At 31.0% G+C, this 23,748-nt stretch overlaps 1 protein-coding gene across 1 annotated transcript; it reads left to right on the plus strand.

Moving 5' to 3' along the window:
• Positions 1-4,522: 4,522 nt before the first annotated feature.
• On the plus strand, positions 4,523-20,736 carry LOC145326197 (uncharacterized). The gene is made up of 15 exons (XM_080169361.1): positions 4,523-4,614; positions 5,429-5,476; positions 5,811-5,877; positions 6,053-6,150; positions 6,583-6,675; positions 6,925-6,973; positions 7,845-7,910; positions 8,585-8,649; positions 10,979-11,064; positions 11,458-11,493; positions 11,857-11,907; positions 15,121-15,197; positions 16,224-16,306; positions 19,514-19,634; positions 20,346-20,736. Exons 1-15 carry the CDS (start codon positions 4,549-4,551, stop codon positions 20,417-20,419), a joined length of 1,080 nt encoding a protein of 359 aa, XP_080025487.1. The 5' UTR covers positions 4,523-4,548; the 3' UTR covers positions 20,420-20,736.
• Positions 20,737-23,748: the final 3,012 nt, after the last annotated feature.

The raw sequence follows: 23,748 nt of genomic DNA on the forward strand, positions 1-23,748 counted from the left end.
ATATAAATGATTTATCAACAGTTATGTACCGCATCATAATCAATATCGATATCAAATTGTAACATTATAAGATTTAAACCAGTTTTGTTAGCCTGAAGGGCCAGAGGTCCAGTTAAACAAAACTGGTAGGTATTTATTTCTTCATTTTCATTTTAATATTCGTGAAAAATTGTCTGTAAAACTATGCTATATATGATTTTCCAGTAACCCTATGAACCGGTTCTAATCCAGCGGATATAAATCGGTTTGGAGGCCATACTGTAAAGCAAGTTATTGCTTTATATTTAGCTGTGTCATTAAATAACCTACTATATATACTATACGAAACGAAGTATTTCCGTTATAAAGCTCAGGTAAAACAAGGAAGACAACATCCATTAAAGCGAAGCACTTAAACGGTAGGACAAACGGACATTAACACTTGTATAGTGTCAGAACTGAATAATCAGAATATAAAAGTAAATTTGTTGAAAAACTGCTTGATACAAGATAATGTTTATGGACAATGGACAATGAACATACTTACATTTTTAGGACTAGATTATAGAGTTGCTTCGTTTACAATATTGTGCTTTGTTGTCCCAAAAATCTATATTCCAAAAATCAGATCAAACGGACAATAAGATCACATAAAAATTTGTTGTTAAAAAAGTAGAAAAATCAGCATGTTTAAATTGGACGTACGGACATTCTGGTAATGATTATAGAGTTGCTACGCTTTCTAAATACCTAACTACTAAATACCCCATGCAAAGTTTGAAGTCAATAGGACAATTCTAACATGCCTAAATTATCTGTCTCGGACGGACGTACGGACCGACCCTAATTATAGAAAAGCTTCGCTTTTAAAAATAGATTGTGGTTTCTCTTATATTGCACATAATATACTAAAAGCTTAGGGTAGGTTATACTGGGATCAGAGTAGCCAGCAGGTTTCCGCAGGTAAAGAACCCCCCCCCCCCCCTCCTATATGGTTAAGCATAGGAAAAAAAAACCTACACTTAAATATTTTAATTTATTTAAAAAATAATATGATAATAATCTAATATATTGTCATAAATTGCACGTCTAAGGGGGGGGGGTAATGGGGTGATTACCCCCCCCCGAATAAAAAAAATGTCTCTATGAAATAAAGATTACCCCCCCCCCAAAATTTGTATTTTCAAAATTTTACACCCCCCCCCAAATAAAAAAGCTTGGACGCCTCTGATAAATTGCATTCATTTTATAATATTTTTTTATATTTGGTATAGCAAAAACAATCTTTCATTATAATATGCAAATTTACCATAATAACATTATTCTGTTTATTTCTAAAAATAGCGGCTTTGTACTCTTTGAAGCAAATTTAAATTATGTTATACAAGTTTATTTGTTGATCGGTGGACAGTTTTTAGCAGGGATCGGCAGCTGCACCTTTATCCGCGTAGCTAAAGCTACGATTGAACCTAAATTTTACCGCTTTGGGTATTTTTAGTGGCTGCGGTAGATGCAACAAAAAAATCATTGATTTACTTGGAAAAATATGAAACAATTGAAAGAAGAAAAAGATGGAATAATTATTTATCGCTTCGTATTATAGACAGCTTGCCGCGGATATTAAAATAAAAATTTAAAACAAGTTTTGTTATTTCGAGAGGCCGTAGGCCTGGACTACTAAAACTGGTATTCTAATTAACAATAAGACATATCTGTTATATTCAGACACATTTATATGTTTATATTCATTTTGACCTTTTAATTTGTTAAGCTTCGCTTTTATGGATGCTGTCATCCTTGATGAAAAAGACTAGCATTAATTTTAGAAAAGCAATCATACATGAAAATATCAAATCAAGAGGGTTTCACTGGTACATTTGATTTTACTTTAAGCTTTTAAAAATGTAAAACGATGTTTGAACGCGTTCAATTAATACAAATAATCATTAAATTAGATGAAAATGAAAATGTATAACTATGTTTTGGAGGGCAACACCACTCGCCCAAGATAAACCGTCCCTAGAAAAAAATACCTACCCCCCCCCCCCCCCAAAAAAAAAAACAACTCCAGGTTAGCATCTAGTTATATATATTTAGCAATTTGGATCTTACGCTCAAGAGTCAGACACACAGATATACATCCTGTTATTCTTATATAGAGATAGAATCGATAGTATTTGAACATTAAATGTTTCAAATTACACAGCATAACCAGATATTTTTTATGGATGCAATTTTTTCATCTAAAGCTTTTGGCTTAGTATTGGCTTACATTAGAGTATCTTACGATTCCGCTAAAATTTTAGATTAGCCAAAAATATTTTTTCAATGTAATATTTGTCTTCACATCTTCACGTCTGTACACTTGTACGACTGTCATATTCAATAAGAAAAATGTTAATTTTTGCATAAGTAGTAAGTTTTTTTGGCTTGTTTCTAAAAATCTTGCTAACAACTTAACCAATTGAGTTATTCTTTTTATGGAAGCTTTATTAAATTCTTGGGATGTTTTTAGTTAGGCTATTTAGTTTTTCATTATTATTGTTGCTTAGAGTTAATTATTTTGATACAAATAGCAAAAATTATTAGGAGGAATGTTAGAACACCAGAGGCCTGTCACAGGGAAGTATTAAATTGCAAGTCATCGCGCTCCTTAAAAAATGTCTTTATCAGCGCGGCTTCTCTATGATTATGGTTTGTCCGCATACAATTCAGCACCTCCGTCCAAAAAAGTGAGGAAATTTAGTCATATCCTTCCTGCTTTATTACATCTATAGACTTTGCTGTTCTTTATCATATAATTGTTGCAGTACTTATAAGCATTATTTATTGTGTTTAAACATTGTATATAAATTTTACAAAAATATAAATAACTTGTGCTTAAAAATTTTTCATTTTATTTTGTAAAAAGCTTAGAAACAAGTTATAATTAAAATAATAAAATGGACAAACATTTTTTTGATTTAAAGTTTTTTTTCTTACTAGCATGACAACTGTTGTAGTAGAAGATGACATTATGATTTTAAGAACCATTTATTAGTGAGGCTTATAGGTGTACTATAGTTTAATTAAGCACAGCAGCTTGCGGGATTGATGTTTACTAGTGAAATTATTAGCCATTTTACTCAGGGAGTTTGTTCGTTATAGATCTTAAGGATTAAGACAAAGTTTTTTCTTTGTTTCAAATATCTAATTTGAGAAATAATATTTGTCTATGTTGCGTTTAAGTCTCTACACAGAAGCGAGAATATTTTACATATTATCCATTTTTTGTGATTTCTCTTGTGAGGGTGGTGGTACCCTTACCCAAAAAAGTTTTAAACCTTCCCGGAACCTATGAGAAGCTACCCTGCAAAGGAGAACCCGATTGGTTCAGCGGTTAGCCAGAAAGGCATCCTGTTACCTTATTATAAGGTTGTTCGTTTGTCTAATATTTTGATTACTTAAGCTTTCTTTATTGATGTTGTTGTCTTTGTTTTTAAATAATATTTAGTTCATAAATAAGAATCTTTATAAATTTAATTAATTTTTGATAATCATGAAATTAAAATCTGAATACATATACAAAAGTAGGATGAAATAAAACTTTATGATAAATATTTATCGCATCGTTTTATAGACATCTTTCCGCGGATATTTAAAGCAAAAATTATAAGATTAAAACGAGTCTTGTTAGCCGAAGACCTGAGCTAACAAAACTCTAATTAATTTTTTGATTTTTATTTTAAGATTTGTGAAAATTATTTATGATTCGATGCTATACATGATTCAGTATGGCTGAGAACCAGTTCTAATCCAGCGGATATTAATCGGTTTCGAATCCATACTAGAAAAACACTTAAGTAATTATTCATACACGTATAACCTCTGCTAACTTTAGTAGTAAAAATCGTAGGGGAAAAAGGCGTGCGTTTTTAGTGCGTTTGTAAAAGCCAAACAAACTACTTCACTACGGTACTTCAGTATGTCGTAATATTTAATTGTAGCAACAGCTATTAAAAAGATCGTATAGTGATAAATTTTGTTTAAGTTGTAATTATCCATCCATAAAATTGCCATGTAATATTTCACGTTGAGAATTTATGTTGTGTTTATATTAAAGCTTTCAAATATAAAACTGATTTTGATTATTATAATTCCATTAAAATTTATCATATTTTATTATTGGCTAGACCCCTAGCATCTAAGTGCTCTGTAATTAAATGTAAAATGGGGTAGAAAAAAGGCCTAAAACCATCCTTTATAACCATCCTGATAATTAAAAAAATAATTTGATTGAAATATAAGCAATAAGCTGTTTTTTTAGGGGTTAATGTAGTATTTACTTCGATAGCTACCCCCCCCCCCCCCCGTTTAAATTAATTTAGTTGTTGGTTAAACATCATTGCTATTAACGATTGTCTGAATTTGTCACTAAGATTAACCAATCACTCTTCACCATGTAAAAATACGAGCATTTTATTGGATATATCTTTTAAATAGGAGAAATGTGATTGGTTTATTTTAGCGGCAAATAATAAGTTGTATCATCGTTTTCAGATGCTATTTGGATTATTAAACGGCAAAAATATGAGAATACTGAAGGGAAATGGGACTCGAATCTGCTACATACTGGTCGGGGCTCTTTTATCTTTGGTAAATTTTTATTATTATAAGTCAAAAGTAAATAGAATTTTGATTGGATATTTTCTAATAAAGTTTTAAAATGTCAGTATGTCCATATTAAAAAATCCTAAATTCAATTAACTTTTTGATATTTTTATACAGAATTTTTGCCAGGTTTTTTTAATAAGGTTGAATAGTCTATATTTGTCCGTTTGTTCTATATTTTTTTTGGGTTCATGTTCATAAAGTATAAAATAAATCAAAGAGATATTTATCAATGGGATGTTTATTACTCCAGTCCCCAAAGTTTTATATCGTTTTCTTATTTGTTGGCTTGCCAACTTTGGGGACTTTTTATTTCGAATTTTGATTGGTTGGTTAATTAAATTGAGTGTCCAATCGTTTCAATCCCTACTTGTTATTTACAAAAAGGGAAATTTTGTGTACAATCATTGAGTTTGTACATCAATGTATCGGCCATTGTCTTATCCCTTAGATCCCTGGAACTTTTGATATTATGTTTTTGTGTTGTGACTGTCTAAACAACAAATTATAATTTAAAATAAATTGGATAAACTAATTATATTAAAAGGCTTCTATCTATTACATAAAAAAGTACCATCTAAATTCAATAAAACAAGGATGACATAATGATGATAATTTTAGTTTAAACAGCCTTAAATCTGGCCAATACACATGACACACATGTAAAATTACCCTTTTACCCAAATGTTTAAGATCAAATTCTCTCATTATTTGGCTTGAAAACTTTGGGTACTTTTATTAAATCTTGCCTTTTTAAAAACTAAACTTCACCTTATAAAATTGATATTGTTTATTTTAGGTAATTGTGAAACAGATTTGGTCCATGATTATTATTTCAGAAAGAAAGGTAAAAATTGATTTTTTAATAAAAATTTTGTTTAAGTGATACCTAATTGGACCATTAGAGTAAAACACTAGAGGGGGAAAGGGTTAAATAACTTTATCTCCCCATCGCGTCAACCTTTCTATTGGGTAATTGAAAATCAACCAATGGTGTCGCTTATATTAACACTGCACAGCCAAGTAGCTGAAATTAATAAAGAAGCAGACAAAAGGGTCGATGAAATAGGAAGGGAGGTAGTTGTTTGTATATACAACTATACTCTAGATATGTTATTGGACCTCACATAAACTATTAAAAACCTTGATTAGTGGCATATAAGTAGATTATTTACTTTCAGATATACTTGAGCCATTTTGAACAAATTTACAACCTTTTCCCACCAGAAGTTACAAGAGACAAGTTAGGTTTGTTACATTTAATAATAAACATGTATAACGACATTCTGCGCTTTCCCCAAAAGTCTTCAAAATTAGCTAAAATGAGAAAAGTTGCGTTGTTTTTATAAAACAAGGCAATTTCTTCGATGACTATGAAATTAGTCTATTATTAACAGATGTCTCTAGTTGATATTATATTTAGACGTGCGACATAAAAATATTCTTGAATTTTGTGGAGAGCTGTGCAACCTGAGTAAACCAATCCTACCTGGCAGTATTGTTGGAACGGTCACTTCAAAGGTAAATTTTATGGAATTCATGCTTTAACGTATTAAACAATACAGGGTGATTGAAATGAAACTGCGTTTTCCTATTATCTTAATTAACCAGAAGGAATACAGAAAATACTAATTATATGTACTTAATCCTTGCAAAAATAACATTAAACTGAGAAAAGGTGTTTTTTTTAATATATCTAAAAACAAGATTTAAAAAGAATTCTGTTTGAATTCTATACTTTAAGGTTGAATTAAAATATCTTTTACTTTTTAAAACAACATTATAACCAGCTTATACCAACAACAAAATTAATTTGGAAAGAAAAATCACGAAAACGCTGTTGGTTATACCTTATTTCTGCATTTTAACACAAATACAACATAATATTCTTCCAATAACATTAAAACTGTAATTTAAAATTCCTTTTTTTTAAAACAAATATTTTAATTTTAGGTTGACTGTGACAGTATATTTGCCAGTGATGAGATTGACCGGCCGAGCGGCCATGCTCCTCTGGATTGGCATGATATTCCTATTCAACTGAAGGTTATTTTTCTATTTATTTGCCTATAATTTTTCTGACAGTCAAAACAACTTTGTTATTTTACTTTTTAGTAGCTCAGCTTCTTTATATCAAGGGTATGTTCTTATGGCCAAATAGTTTTTTTCTGCAGACAAAAATTCTCTTTTTACTTAGGTTATCATTTAATAAAAAAGCTAAATATTTAGAATTATTATATAAAATTTAGGGAGATAATTTTTGTTACAGAATAGACATTTTTAAAATTATTTTAGGGAGAATATACTCACTATGGAAAAGTGAAGATTGGTGAATGGTTTTTAGGTAATTTATTTTTTTTCTTTCCATAACCAAGCTGTAGAAATAAAATTTGTTTTTCATTATTTCAGCTGATTTTTGGTTGCAGAAAAAGGGGTACCAGTGGGGTGTAGAGGAAGGAAACTCAATGGTGGTGTAACAACTTTCATTAGTTTTGCCAGGGAGGTGATTACACCCCTTACACCCATTTCTACACGCCTCTGGTATACCTGAAGTGGTTTCTTAGAAATTGTAATCCAAGAATCGGCTAAAGGATAACCACCAACAACCACAACACCAAACTATCATACACAAACCCAGGGATCTAAGGCGTCCAAGCTTTTTCAATTGGGGGGGGGGGGATCGGGGAATTTAAAGTACAAAATTCATTTCTGGGGGGTAATCTTTATATCATATAGAAAAGGACGTCTAAGCTTTTTTATTGGGGGGGGGGGGTTAATCACCCCTTTACCCCCCAGACGACCATTCCCAGGGATCTAAGGGATAAGACAAAGGCCGATAAATTAATTTACATTAACAAAAAAAATTACCCCTTTTGTAAATTACAATTAGTTGTTGAAACTTAATGAAAACAAAGAATATATCTTTCTCGTATTCATTCGAATCCGAATTCGAAAAAACTATGTCTAGCATCGTATTATATCCAGCTTTCTACGAATATAGAAATGTACAATCATAAGATTAAAACTAGTTTTTTTAGCCGGTGACTTCGTCACCTCGGGGCTAAAAAAACTAGCTAAAAAAACTAGTTTTAATCTCATAATTGTACATTCTATATCCGCGGAAAGCCGTTTATAATACGATGCGAGAAATAACTATTATTGGTTTTATATGTTGACTGAAATAAATATTTTGATTACATTCTGTTTTTTTCCAGATAATTCTGGGGACGGAAGTGGAAGGTCCGAATATGTCTTCTCTAAATCTTCTGTTCAGAGTTATAGTAAGTACAGTTTTTTTTTGAGAATTGCTGATTTTCCTGCTAAAATATCAGTTCTCGGCAGCCGCGACGAAACTTAAAATATAAATATATACCCGTTTGGATGCTTTAATAATTTTAGAAATGAAGAGGGATTCTCATATTTTGGTCATGTTTAGACATCCAGCTAATTTTTAAATTTGTAAAAAGTTAATTCCTCCGAGGCTTGCAAGCGGCTGCCTATCCCTACAAAATATGCTTTGCTGCTAGCAAGCGTAGTAAAAGCTTACATTAAGGACTTATAGACATACGTCTTGCAATAAAAGTGTTTGATGTTTTTATTGTTAACCGCATAATAGGAGTTAAAACACAATAAATAATCACGAAACCTTTAAGATATTAGAAAAATGAATCGTATCAAATGCTGTCTTTAGGTCAAAATTACCTAACAAAATTCAAATCCCAAATCCTGTTTACAATAGTAAGATGATGACTGTCTGTCTATATAATATCTCTTAAAATCTCTCCTCCAAAAAGTTAGCTTGAAGGTACCCTCACCTCTCTGAAAAAATTAAATGCCAGTAACATAAGTTATCAGTTTTTAATGCAGATGATAATTGAAAAATAAGTTAAACATTGCCCTTACCAAATAACAATCCAAGTAATTATGTTTTATTTATTTAATTAAAATTTGTTAGTTGATGCATATAATTCTGGATATCCGTATGACAGCTATGCAGGTGGCAGTCAAGATGTTGCTAAGGTAACTTTATCTCAGTAATGGCCAAACTATGTTTTTATTGGTAAATTAAGAAAATTAGCGTCAAGATTTTCCATATTTATATATTAGATTTTAATCATTATCCATATGCTTATAATAAAGTAACATAATGTTTGTTTGTTTGTCTGTACCGAAGGATCTCTAACCGCTGAACCGATCGGGTTCTTTTTAACAGGGTAGGTCCCGGGATGGTTTATAACTATTTTGGGGTAGGGTACCACCACCCTCACAAGAGAAATCACAAAAATTGTACATTTTAAAAATATTCTCGCTTTTTGCGTAGAGACCTGAACGCAACATAGACAAATTATTTCTCAAATTAGTTATTTAAAATAAAAAAAACAAACATTTTCTGTGCCACTAATAATAAAGTAACACGTTGTGTATGTGTGTTTATCTGTCTGTCTGTACCAGAGAATCTTGCTACCACTGAACCGATGTGGTTCCTCTTTACAATATAGCTTCTCATAGGTCATTGGAAGGTTTACTGCTATTTTAAGGGAGGGTACACCCCACCCTTCCTCAAGTGCCTCTAGAGGCCTCTAGGGGGCACTTATTTATAAAAATTCTGTCCTTTTCAATGCAATGTATTACGTCAGGCAAACATTACAAAATGTACTATATGTAATGTTCATTTATGAATAATGTCAAAATCAGTAAAGTTTTATAAGATGTAAGAAAATTTGAAAAAAAATAAAACGTTTGTGTAAGAAGTATTTATGTAAAGGACACACATTACTATTCTTAAAATCATTTTCATTTTGTTTGTCCCTTAATATCTCGCTAATAAATGAACCAAATGAGTTTTCCATTTTTGGTTAGCTTCACGTAGATCCCAGTATTTTAATTCTAAATATGGTTATTGGGATGGTTTTAGACCATTTACAAAATTATTATTCTGAAAAGAATTTTTATTAAAATTAGGGAAATTTTGTTTGTCTCTAAAGACCTCGCTAACGACTGAACCAATTGAGTTTACCAATTTTATTTTTTTTTAAGTAGGTCCTAGTATCTTAATTCTAAGTATAAGTATTGGGTTAATTATAGGCTATTGGTCTGCCCCCTTACTTCTCCTCCTTTGAATATAGATTCCCAAAATGTTGTTGACGCAGCCGCTAGTAAAATAATATAACTCTTTGCCTTAATTTTAAAAAATCATCATCTTTGGTATCATCATCAACTATATTATTATCTTGATCAGATCATCAGATCATCAGCAATCAACTCTTGTCTCATCCTCTAGTACTCCTTTGTCAATGGGTGCTCCTTTGTCAATTGGTGCACCTTGTCTGCTTGTGATTGTCAGCAGCTGCAGCTCTAAAATAGATATACTTGAGGAGCTGGAAGATGATGATGATGAATCAACAGTTATTTTAAAGACTTGACTTAAGATTCTTTTGTTTAACACTAATAAATTAAACTTTACATACCTGCAAGCTTCCCAACTCAAGCTCAACCCTTGTTTGGTAGGGTGTTGGGGATTTGAGTGCCAGACATTTATCCACAGTTGACCAACTCTAGTGTTGCTTGATCCTCCTCTCTGAACTCTACCAGATCATCTCTGTCACCATCACCATCAGCAGCAACATTCCTTAACAAGACAAGATCAGGATCAACATCAACAATGCCTCAGCCCCACCTCTCTTGGCTACAGAGCAAAAAAATACTGACACGGGGCTCATTGGTCAATAATAAGTTTACTTTGGGAAAATTTTTGCAAAATGTTTCATAGCGTGCATGTTCATATTTTTGTAGCAAGACTGACAGACGGACGGACCAAGTAAATTAGAAACTTGATGCTCATTGCTATATGAGATCTTTACAGAATATTCAGTCGTCTATCTTAAGTAACATTCGGAAAAAAATCTCATTCCTCCTGACTGACGGACGGTCAAAATGAATTATAGAGTAGCTTCGCTACTAAGAGTACAAATATTTTGAATAGTTAAACGTTTTCTTCGTATAGATATATGTATGTAAAGATTTAATTATTATTGTAAAATATGTCAGAACCAAATTTGTCTTTGAAGATATGAAAATTTGTACTATGCTCAAAAAACATAAATCATAATAAATTTACTTGGTAACAAGTACAATTTTTTATTTTAATATTCTAGGAAAATTTTCTGTATTTATTTGCTATACATGATTTTTCAGTATAGCTGAGAATCGGATATTTATCAGTTTCAAAGCCATACTGGAAAACTATATCTAGACGTCTTATGTAATTTTTTGTCTTTTTTAAACTAAAAAGGCACCAGTTTTCATAAAAAATATTCTTTTTTTTCTTACATTCTAAATGATTTTTCAGGCCATTGAGGGTATGAGCTTAGAAGGTGCAAACATCCTTGTAATAGGAACCCAACAGCCATGGCTAGAAGCTATCATACTCACAAAGTAAGTCAATTTTAGAGAAGCTCCACAAAATTTTAATGGATTTTTCCAGATTACTCGATTTTATTTACATCATAGTACTTGTAGAATATTTTAAATTCTTTAAAACTTCAATGCAACATATAAAATTATTAAAATCTACCATCCTACAAAATATGTATTGTAGTAAGATTTTGTTTTGTCTGTAGCTTAAGATATCAATAACTATTGAATTGGTTGGCTTCTAAATTTTAGGGATGCTTCTCACAGATTAAAAACAGAGCACCTAGATGCTAGGGGAACAGCCTCTAGTTTAATATATATAGTACAGTGCAGTATAAAAGAAAATCAATTTTGAACTTATAAGGCTTAAAATTCTGGCTAAAAAAATGATCATAACAATCCCAATTTTTTTAGGTCTCCAAAATATGTTCTTACTTTGGAATATGGAAAGTAAGTATAAAATTTATTAGTTGCGGTAAACAAAGTCGCAGCTATTTCCACACAAAAGAACAAAAAGCAAATTGAAAAAATCTGAATTAATACTTTTTAATTGTTTATTGATTTCAAAATATTTCGAAAATTATCTGTCGATCTTATAAAACCGAAAAGAAAAAGAGTTGACACAACTTTAACCATTCAGTTTAAAACTAACCAAAAAAATGATAGTTACACACAAAATATTATACAACAAAGTTAAATGAAAATCGTTTTTGTCTCCTAACATAAGGGTCCTTGCTATTTGGGGTAGATAATTGTCTGGAAAATACTTATACATTTATTGTCCTTGTATTTAAAACATGTTAAATTTTCTAGGTTCCGCAGTGAATATCCTGGACTGGAATTCATACAACCAGATGGTTTCAGGTAAATTCAGAATACTTTTATTTAAAAAACAATCTGTTAGAAATCTTTCTAAAGGAAAAAAGTTTATTCCATAATATATTTCAAGTAAAAAATACTTATTATAATATAAATTATTCTTTATAGGTAAAAATTAACTTTGATAACAAATAATTTTAATAAAAATCATTAAATAGGTACTAACAATTCACTAAGAAACAAATATGTATATGTTTACTTTAAGATGGATGTACAAAAAATGAAGGGCAAGCGGTCAATATGATGTGAATTGAAAGGGAAAGGGGGAAGGTTGCTCTATTACCCTAGATGGGCTGTAAGACAAAATAACCTAAAAGAAATTTCTAGCAAACAATCTTTATATTTTATCACAATGATTCAATTTAGACAGGGATGTCCAAGGGAATGAGTGATTACCCCCCATCACCAAATGAATTTGGGGGCACCTGCAATTTTTAATTTTTACGCCCCCACCCCCAAATAAAAAAGCTTGGACGTCCTTGTTAGAAATTTTTATATTCAAAAGTAGAAAGATGTAAAGTTAAGTTTGTTCTCTTTTCCTTATATTAATTTTTGGGCTACAAAAATAGTAAATGTTTCATTTTTGTTATGGTTTTAATTTTTCTTCCTGCATTTACTAATAATTAATTACTTATTATAATTAAAAAAAGATTAACTTTAAATGATAAATAATATGATCATTTGTGAAAATAAATGCAATATTTCTTCTTAATGAAAAATTTTCAATAATGTTTATAGTTTAAAGATAGAGAGGCAAGGGATGGGAAATAGGAAAAAAACTGGTACTCACGTTCCCTTATTCGTTGGTTTCAAATTTGTGAAACTTTAACACTAATAATTTTGTCTACAGAAGGAGTAATTGTATAAATCATCATTGTGGGTGTGCAAGTGCATTTATTTATCGTACATTGTCCCCTCCCTCTCTGCATATTAACGGAAGGAAGTCCTTCAAATTATTCTATTCTTTATAATCACGTTCGCTCATTCGTTGCCTTAAAGACTTTGGGTGTCTAAGTTGATTTCAATATACAAAGCATCATTGTCTAATAATCTTGACCATAACATGGGGTCATTTTTTTTTATCATAATGAGAGGTAAATTAATTCATATTTCATTGTACCATCCATGGTTATAAAATGATTTTCTCGTATTCATTTGAATCCGGTGGATAGGAACCGGTTCTTATCCATTCCAAAAAATTATGTTTAGCATCGTTTTATATCCAGCTTTCTACGAATATAGAAATGTACAATCATAAGATTAAAACCAGTTTTTTAGCCGGTGCCTTTGGCACCTCGGGGCTAAAAAAACTAGTTTTAATCTCATAATTGTACTTTCTATATCAGCGGAAAGCCGTTTATAATCAAATGCGAGAAATAACTATTACTAGTAAGAATTATATTTATATGCTCAAAAACGTATTAAAGAAAAATATTATGTTTGCCTTTCTATAGGCGTTGAAAACATTTAGACAGAAACCATTAAATATCTTAATGGGTTAATATCATAAAAAACATATTTCTTAAATCTTTTGCGTTATAAAAATTAGTCATTAGTTAAATATTTTGATAGCATATCTACTCTTAAGATGGGGGGAAGTGGCCTGTCTGTCTAAAACGACCAAGCTAATATTGCTTGATTCACTTCTACAAGAGACAAAATGAATTGAAAATAATTGTTAAAATCAAAATATGTCTTAGAATAGTGTATTTTTTAAAAATAGGTTGAAAAACATACTAGCTTTAAAACATTGTCTATAAGACACTTATAACTGATAGAAATGATTTGTTGACTAAGTTTTTTACTGTCGGATTTAAAATGTTTTTTTTTCTTTTAAGTGGAAGGGGTAATGTTAGACCATCAACATTTTAGGTGATTTCTCTTGGGAGGGTAGATCTTCGCTACACAAACAGGCATTTATATATAGACTGTAAGACACACAGACACACATACAACCGGTTACTTTTGAATAAAGCGTTTTCATAATACGCAACTATGGACAACTTTGTTGTAGTCCGTATACAAAAAAGGAATCACTTTACGTAAAATATTTTTTTAATCGCATTTATTAAGATTTTCTTATATTTAGATTTTAGTATCGACAAAAATATTTTTTTAAAAATCATCGAAAATTTCCAATCTGAAAACCCTACTATTATTATGAGATTATATTTCTCCAGTGCAGCGACTCTATAACTAATTAGTCTACATACATACATCCCGTTAAGCAATTGCAAAAATATGTGCAATTTTCTCACTCTCCCCAATCTTCCAACAATATTGTAAATCAAAGGATGTAAAAAATACGTGGATATTATGACAGGGGAAAGTCGTCAATTTAGGTTGCTATTTCCACTGTTATTTATTGTTCAATTCGTTTATAAATTAGGAGGGGAGGGGATGAGGTAAAGGGATGGGAAGGAATGAAACGCTGCATGTTTCACTTTATTCGAGGACATAAATATCTTGTAAAAGATCCAAGTAATAATAAATCTATTTGTATATCATTTCAAGGTTTCGTTATTCTATTTAGAATTTTTCGTTTTTCGTTTATTTAATTCTTTAGTATATTCTCAATTTTACCAACTTCCAAATTTACATTTTTCTGTTCTTTTTTTTAATCCAAGCTATTGTTAACTTCCAATGCTGCGCTACTTATAAACATAACTATCTTTCAACGTCAAAAATAAATGTTCTACAACGTTGCCGTGTATTTTTCCATGAATGTTCTAAGGACTCTTTTTACGTAGGATCAGTTCCCAAATAAAAATCTTTCCAATATTCTTTATCCCTATACAAAAAATCAAGGAAAAGTGTTTAGTCACGTAAAAAATAAACGCATAAAAATAATGTTCCCTTCCGCGGAAAACTATCTATAAAACATAATAATATATTTCTTTAATTACCAGAATGTGCTCTTATTCTCTAGATGCACCTGTAATGTAAAAGCGGAATAAAAAAAAGTTTTCAAAAGAGGCACCAAATCTTAATGTTAAAATGGACATACGGACTTTTTGATAATAATTTTAGAGTTATTACTCTTTCTAAATTATGCCTAACATCTAATGGAATCTTCATATCAATTGAAATTCGACAAGACAATTCTAACTTGCATAAAAAAATAATAATAACCATCTGCACCTAAAGAATGAATCGACTGTAATTATTAAGAGGTTTATAAACATTTTACTTTTTCAGGAAGCGTTATATTGATGGATCCCTGCCAAAATTTGATTATGTCTTCACTTTCTCATCTGTAGAGCACTCAGGACTAGGTAAGTGCCAGTTATTTTTCAGGGATAAGACAATGGACGATAGATTTATATATGTACATCCCCAATAATGATTAAGCAAATCACCACTTTTGTAGAATTAAATTATTTGTTCAATTATTTGTTTGATATTTGATATGGATTAATCGGTGCAAACTAAAAGTGTCCAACGTATTCCACCCATAATTTATAATTAGGGAAGGAGTAAATCTATTTTAATTTTCTATTTTTTTCTATTAATTATATTCAATGTTGAGTCTAAAGCAAGGATCTTAAAGACAATGAACGAAATATACAATATTGCATAATACATCCCAATCTAGATATGTCATACAAACTTACCTCTTCTGTAGATTTAAGTTATTAGTAACCAATCAATCAAAATTCATAAAAAGTAGCCAATTTTTTTAGACATGGAATAAGCTAGATAAAGTGATTAAAAGAATGCTCACTAGATGTCATAATAACTTAGTGTGATAGACCAATTAAAAACATACTGGTTATCTGAAGCCAAACAATCTACAATTCTTTACCTAATTACACAAAATATTTTTTAATTCTTTTGAAACTCAAATTTAATATGGGATGAGGTCGACTTTTCCCCCTCCTAACTTAAGTGCCCCTAGAGGCTTCTAGGGGGCGTAGCCGCTAGTTTTTTCTTTATAAAACAGCCCTCGTTTAAAATAGTACTTTTTCTTGAGACCAGGGAGATAGGAGAAAATTGATTGTGTATGAGACAGGTATCCAAAGTTTTTTGACAATGTTATCTTATTCGTTGGCTCCAAATAATTATTAGTGTTCAAACTTTTAAAACTTTTCATTCAATAATCTTAAGCAGAAGAGGTTATTTTGTTTATTATAATCTTGGATGTATTATGAAATACATAATATATATCGTACAGGTTAGGTTGGGTTATAATGGGTACTGGGTTGTCCCGCAGGGTAATGGCACCACAGGTATAAGCCCGGCAGGTACATGGGATTGGCTAAACAATTAAAAATTAGAAAAGTAACCATATATATTTTTAGGTAGATATGGTGATGCTTTGAACCCCTGGGGGGATATCTTGACAGTTGCCAGGGCCTGGTGTGTCTCCTCCCCACTGGCTAAGGTAACTTTTTCTACTCTTAGAATTCCAAATGTTCGTTGGTATGTCCGTATGAAACTTTTGAGGGGGAACATTAATTCTTTTGCTGATTATTCCAACAACGAAATTAATTCGATAAAAAATCACGAAACTATAGGACATCAAAGTTCTCTAGGGAAATGTACATCTTCTCTTTAAATCATTTCATCGGTCTATACATCAATATCGTAATTAATATCTTTGTTGTTATCAAAGATAGACTGTTGAAATTTTGTGTGAAGTTTCATTTGGCTACTGATCATCAATGCTCTACAACTCACTAAATCCGTCTGTCGTTATGCAAACTTTTCTACCATCTGCTGCGTTATTTATGGATGTTGTCATTCTTGTTTGATTGATGTTTAAATTTCTATAACCCCTGTTAACAACGTAATCAACCGAGATAAGCTTAGACATTTGTAGGGCATTATAATCTTTATAAATATGATTATATTGTATAAATTTAGAATAAGATCTTATTAGTAGCAAAACTTCTATCTAACTTCAGATTTTATTGATTTATCAAAGCATAAATAGATAAACAAACATCCTCTTTGTTATTATCTTTATGTCTATCCGTTCGTCTGTCCTTCCACAAAGCTAAGGGGAAAATGTGATTTTTAGTCTATTTATGTTTGATTTTTTTGGTATCAATGTGTAGCCAGCATACAACTTACTTGGTCCGTCAGTCATGCTACAAAAGAGAAAAAAAGCTGACCTTCTTAAATTATAATTGCGCAGCTAGTGTTAATAGTAGAAACATGTTAGAACCACTATGAACTATATATGTGCAAAAAGAAATGCGTACATTTTTAAAATTTCCTTTTGCACATCCTACAATCTTTATCTATGAATGTACAATGCATATCTGCTATATAACGCTCTTTGTCCGTTTGTCCACCTATGATTTATTTTGCAAAAATTAAGTATAAATGGTTATATACTTAATTTTTGTTTGGTCCTTTTGTATTTATAATTATAAATAAAAAATGAATATAGTTTTTTTTTTACATTTTTAAACGCAAAAACTTCTTTGACATCATCATAAAAGTTTATCTTCTAATATGTGATTAACCTAAAGTTAAACCCCAATTTTTTTTTTCTTTTGTTCTCAAGTGAAAACTATTTTGATTATTGAAATTAATATTAATGATGGCATTAATGTCAGTCATATTTACAATAAAAACAAATAAAACAAGAATAAATATTGGAATTTAAAGCTTTAATTCAAAGTTAGAGTTAGAATTGTTGTATATTGTTGCGTTGGGCGTGAAGCATGGCTGTTACGGCACGCCAATTGATTAGTAACAATAGTAATTTACTTTTTTTTAGTAGTGAAGCTACTCTATAAATCGAAATGTCGTCCGTCTGTCAGAGACAGAAAGGGGGAAACGTTATTTTCTCGGATCCTATAAAAGATAGAAGGCTGAAATTTTAAGGGATTATATATGTTAACATTCTTCATATTTTCACAAAGTTTCATTAAGATTCGTCAATTAATTGGGGTGCTAGATCGATTCCTACTTTTTAAAGTTTTTATGATTTTCTCAACTCTTATTCAAGATAGACGACTGCAATTTTAGGGATTTAATCCATTAATTTTCTGCATACTTTCACAAAGTTTTATTGAGATTTGCCTATTAGTTGGGGTGCTAGTTCGATTAATAGATTTTTAAGTTTTCATGGTTTTCTTTTCTCCTATTTGAGATAGATAGCTAATATTTTTAGGGATTAAATAAGTTCACAATTTACATATACCCACAAAGTTTCATTAAGATTTGATTATTGGTTGATGTGCTAGATAGATTCCTAGATTTTCACGTTAAAAATCTAACAAGGTTTCGTTATTTTTTAGTTTAATGTTTTTTATGAAACTGCTCTATAGTTCAATTTTTTCTAAATATCCATCCATAATTTTTGAGCTTCGTTACTTATGGATGTTGTCATCCTTGTTTCTATTTATATATGAATGTAACAGCATTTTGTGTCGCAAAATAAATATTTTATTTGATTTTGATTTGTAGAGCTTACTTTTTATAGGTAAAAAATTATCTGCAATTTCAAGGAATTTTTTATTTTAATCTTTTATTTTGAGACAAAAGGCACTTTAGAAAAACAAGAGTGCTAGAAATTTATTTCCACATCTTAATTGAAATGTTAGGTCATGTAAAGAATACAAAGTTTTTCTGCAAAAGCGCAGAAATTACCTAAGATTTAACCTCAGATAGACTAGGTATGATCTATTTTCGATGTTAATGTGTCTAAAGAATCGTCATGATATGCATTTCAAATAACTCGATACAACCTAGTGTCTCTGATATTTCAATACTATGCACTTTGCATGAGTAAAACGTCTCAAAATTTGGCTTTAAACACATTTAGGTCGTGTTGAGTTATTTGTTAAGCATGTTAAGAGGTTTCTATAGATTCCTTGATATCAATTCTAGCTCATACATAGCCCAAATTAGGTCAAGTATTTGGAAGGTAATTTCGGTCCTTTTGCGGAAAAACTTTGTCTTCTTTACATAATCCTAAATGTTGTTTGGTACAAAAATGAAAAAAGAATGCAAGCATTCTTATTAATGAAGCTTAACAATTAAGAAAATCGTACGAATGAATATTTACAGTTAAAAGTTTTAGGTTTATTAATTTTGAAGAATTGGAATATTTTTCAAAATTCTCAACAACAATCCGAATTTTATATGTTATTAAAAAAACTTAAAGTGCTTCTTACTTAATCGTCCTAGACATTACCATTTTCACAATAACGTTTCCTTTTTAATTTTGTGAAAAATAGCTAAAGAAATAAAATGTTTAAAGGTAATGCACCGATTTTCACGTTGTATCTCTTTCAAAATTATACCTACGGTTATAATTTATGAACGGACGAACATTCCCTTGTTAAAGAGAAGCAGTGTATTAAAAAAACCCTCTTTTCAGGGCGAGAGGTTACATTGGATTGTAATTGCAATAGAAACCAAAATAATTTTATCCCTGTTATCTTATTCGTTGGCTGAGAAACTTTGGGTACTTTAAATAAATTTTGATTGGTTTGTTCCAAACTAGTAGTGTCCAATAATAAAACCAATAACCTTAATCTAAAGGAGGGTTAATTTTCTTATCGTTATTATTGGGGATGTATATCAATTTATCGTCCATTATCTTATCGCTTAAGATCCCTGCATCTTTTAGATGGTTATCGGAGTGCCGACTGGAAGTTTTGACAAGCTGGAATGGAACGCTCACCGCGTGTACGGTCCTGTTCTCTATCCTTACCTCATGACTAACTGGAAATTTGTGCTTTCTTCAAGAGGTGAGTGAAACCCTTTAATTGGCCGACCTTTGTCTAAATGTGTAAGGTTTTGTTCTCTTTATATTATGTCTAACTAGAGTTCTGTCCTCAAAACCCCTCTAGCATGCTGAAAACCAAGTTATTGATTGCTCAACTTTTATCTGAATGTGTAAGGTCCTTTTTTAACCTTAACCATATGACTGACTAAAAATTGTTACTTCTTCAAGAGGTTAGGCAATTTGGAGTTTTCTAGCATGCAGACAATACGTGTAATTTATGTAACTGTGTAAGGTCATATTCATAATCTTTATCTCATGAATAAATAGATTTGAAGAGGGATTTAATCTAGTCCGACTGCATTCAGCCTTTTGCTTGCTTGACCTTTGTCTGTGAATTGTAGTGTGTTGCATCTATTATGCGTCAATTCATTCCCGTTATTGTGCTGGTTCATTACCATTTTTCCTAAAAATTGTAGACCTACTTTCGTTTTCGAGATCTTATGTATATAGAATCACAAACCCAGCTTCTTTAGTAAAACAAAGCTCTTTATAGTGCCTATAAAAATTATGTCATATAATGCAAATCATCAATGATAGGGCAATAAACAGACTAAATTACCAATGACAGGCCAGTATACATTTAATTGTCCAATCGAAGGCCAATATGACGTTATTTTTTATAGGCACTATAAAAAATAAAAAGCCTCTATTAAAACGGTTGAATCTATTTTAGGTTCAGATCCTAGGAAACAGTTGAAGAATGATGGAGATCAACCTGTTTATGTTTTTGAGAAGATGGAGCAGTAGTATTAATGGCGCTTTCATCCATACCTTTAAATGGGCCGCCGGACTCCCTAAAAATATGTGTAGTTCCTTGCATGAGGCGTATACCTACGGGTTCCTATTCCTGTGGGGCTCCTTCTATCCCTATTTAACCTAAACTAATATACCGTCTTTTCAAAATGTTTTTTTTTGAGGTCCTTTTGTAATATGATAGTAATCACCGCATAAATTTATAAAAAATACAGAGTTGATATTGATATAGATTACTTATTTTATATTATTTAATTAAAAAATGTATAAAGTAGCTTATTTTAGTCTTATTCATCTTCGTGGAATATATTACCCTCTTTTTTTTAATTATTTGCTAGTTGGTTATACCTTATAGATTTTATTTTGGTTTTTTTTACTTTTATAAAGTAATAGTTATTTATCGCATCGTATCATAAACAACTTTTCGCGGATAAAAATATACAATTATAAGATTTAGACCAGTTTTTTTTATATCCCCGAAGGTACGGAGTAAAAACTGGTTTTAATCTTATGATTGTACTTTTTTATATTCGTAGAAAACTGGATATAATACAATGCTACATATAAGTTTTTAGTTTGGCCGAGAACCGGTTCTAATCCAGCGGTTTCGAAGCGATGCTGCAAACTTTTTCCTAATTTTTATCTTTACAAAGTTATTATTAATAACAAATATATTTTATAATGTGCAATAACGCAGTATTTGAAATCTATAGCGCTATCACTCAAAGTACCTCGTTGAACACTGATAACCCCCTATTTTTAAGAATTGAAAATAAGAGATGCTAGTGTAGCCCCGCAAGGTTAGGACCTCCATCAGGAGTTAAGAGAAGGATCCCCCCTCTCTTATTTTTTATTTATTCCAAAAATATGGCAATGGAGATTCCGTGCTCAACAGGCAATTTGTGTAAAAGCACCGAAAATATGTAAAAATTTAATATATATGTTTTTAATGTAATGAACTAGTTATGAAAATAAAAAAAAGTACATTGAAAGGCTCATATTAAAATAAAATGTATTTCATACATTAGAATAAAACACTAGAGTGGGAAGGGATTTAATAACTGTATGTCCCCATCCCAAGGACATTGTAACGACTCTCAATTGGGTCTTTAGAAATCAACCAATAGTATCGGGAATATTAACACAGCCAAGTAGCAGAAAACAGTTTGCTAACAGACGAAAAAGGTCCTTGGAAAAGGGGGCAGGTAGTTATCTGTATATATGTACATTTGTTTTTCATACCGTTTGTTGATTATAAATGCAGAGAACATAATGCAACTTATTATAATATTTGTTGTTATGTGACTTTAACATCAATGCACTGAAAAAATTAATATACTTTAAAAATATGTTAATAAATATATATGTGTAAAGCTTTCATAATATAGTTTGTCCGATAAAATCTCCCAAAAAATAAACTTTGCTTATGCTTTTTTAAGCATTAAGGTACAATTTAAAAAGCATAACTCTGTATTCTTTATAAAACTGTCCCGTTTTAAGCATGTTGATTTCTTAGATACTAGTGGATAGGCCCCCTTAGAGGCCTCTAGGGGCACTTAAAAATTCGATCACCTATTTTTTTTTAAATTGAGAGGTTAAATATTTTTTTTTTTTTGGGGGGGGAGGGGTTGGCGACATCTCCCCCCTTCCTATTTTAAAATTTAATTGAAAAAAAAAAATATTTTTTGGGGGAGGTTATTTTTATTCTTTAGGCGATTTCCCTTTGGAAGATGGTGATACCCTCCCACAAAATAGATATAAACCTTCCCAGAACCTATAAGAATCTAACCTGTGAAGGAGAATCATATCGGTTTAGCCGTTAGCGAGATCCTTGGGTACAAACATACAGACAGACATCCTGCTCCTTTATTATAAGGATATCTCATTGATTTTTGCTGATTCCCACGAAGATTATATGATTATTATCCCATATTTCAGCTATTTAACGACCAATTTAAATAAAAGTTTTGCTTCGATTTCTCAAAATAAAAATTTATTACTACATGTTTGTTTGTTTGATTTGTTAAGCCTCGCTTTTAAGGATGATTTCATCCTTGTTTTTCTCTACAGACTGACTAATGAAGCTAATACATATGCAAATAAAGATGATAATATAATAATAGGTACACAATTAATCATAAAGGACAACAGATTGTATTATTGTAGAGGTCTTGTAAAACTCTCTGTTTAGTACATTTAGAAACCTTATAGAAAGCTAAAATTCCTACATGGATTTATAAAAACAGTTATTAGAAATGATCAGAGCTGGATCTATAAATCATTTTAGTGGTGAGCCAGATCGGGGTGCGGCGAATTTCAGCCAATCACAGAGCGGCATTTCATAAAATGCTGTGCTCTCATTGGTGGAAAGTTGGCTCACCCCGATCTGGCTCACCACTGAAATGATTTAAAGATCCAGCTCAGTTGAACTTTACACCAGATTTTCATTTTATAATTCATAATTGGGAAAATGTTGAAAAATATAACAATCAATTGGGCTATTTTAACATACATTCAAATTGAGATTCCTAAGACTTGTCATATAAGAAGGTATATATAAAAAAAAGTTGCTTTCCAAGGTGTTTATAAACGTAGAAAATACCGGAATGATTACGGGATAACCACATTTGTACTGTCGCTCTTGAATGGATCATGAATGGAAACGTTATTCATGAATATGAATATTTGTCATATCAGTACAAATACAAAGGAATTGGCAGCCGCACAATTGAGGTGTAGCTTGGCTGCGGCAACGGCTGACTTTTAATTTGGCGTCTAAGACTGTTGCACTTCGTTGTTTTTTTTTACGAGGATAAAAACATTAATGTAAGCGCATCAAAATAAATCAGATAATCGGGCAAACGAAAATTAAAAATTACATAGTTGCAATGCATTTGACATTCTACATTATTTAGAAGTGTAAACCCAAATCGTAAAAAAAAAACACTTTTACTGGCATTTTGAAAACGATAAATATATTATGTAATGATTAGATTAATTATAAAAGCCATCGGTTAAAAATCTAGCAGCAAAAGAGAGAGAAAAGTGGGCGAAAAGGAGAAATAAAAGTAAAAAAGGATAAAGAGAGAGAGAGAGAGAGAGAGAGAGAGAGCGAGAAAGGGAAATATAGTAGAGAAAGAGAGAAAAGTGGGGAAGAGATGAAAGATAAATAGAGAGAAAAGTGGGGGGGGGGGGGGGGGAGGAGGAGAGAAAAAACGGACAAAGTAAAGAAAGAGAGAAGAGTGTAATTGCTTGGGTTCATAGTTTCTTTTCAACATTATTTCTCCGTTAGTTATTCCTTCTTCATCGTAACGAACACACAC

The sequence above is a fragment of the Acartia tonsa genome, chromosome 8, assembly GCF_053477335.1.
Source record: "Acartia tonsa isolate MP-2025a chromosome 8, ASM5347733v1, whole genome shotgun sequence".
Classification (NCBI taxonomy): domain Eukaryota; kingdom Metazoa; phylum Arthropoda; class Copepoda; order Calanoida; family Acartiidae; genus Acartia; species Acartia tonsa.

Bases quoted from the DNA above. Each gene is read 5' to 3' on its own strand.
- LOC145326197 (XM_080169361.1), top strand. From the start codon at position 4,549: ATGAGAATACTGAAGGGAAATGGGACTCGAATCTGCTACATACTGGTC. The intron at 5,477-5,810 runs GTAAAAATTGAT...ATTTACTTTCAG, and splicing joins TTATTATTTCAGAAAGAAAG to ATATACTTGAGCCATTTTGA. The intron at 6,974-7,844 runs GTAATTTATTTT...GTTTTTTTCCAG, and splicing joins GATTGGTGAATGGTTTTTAG to ATAATTCTGGGGACGGAAGT.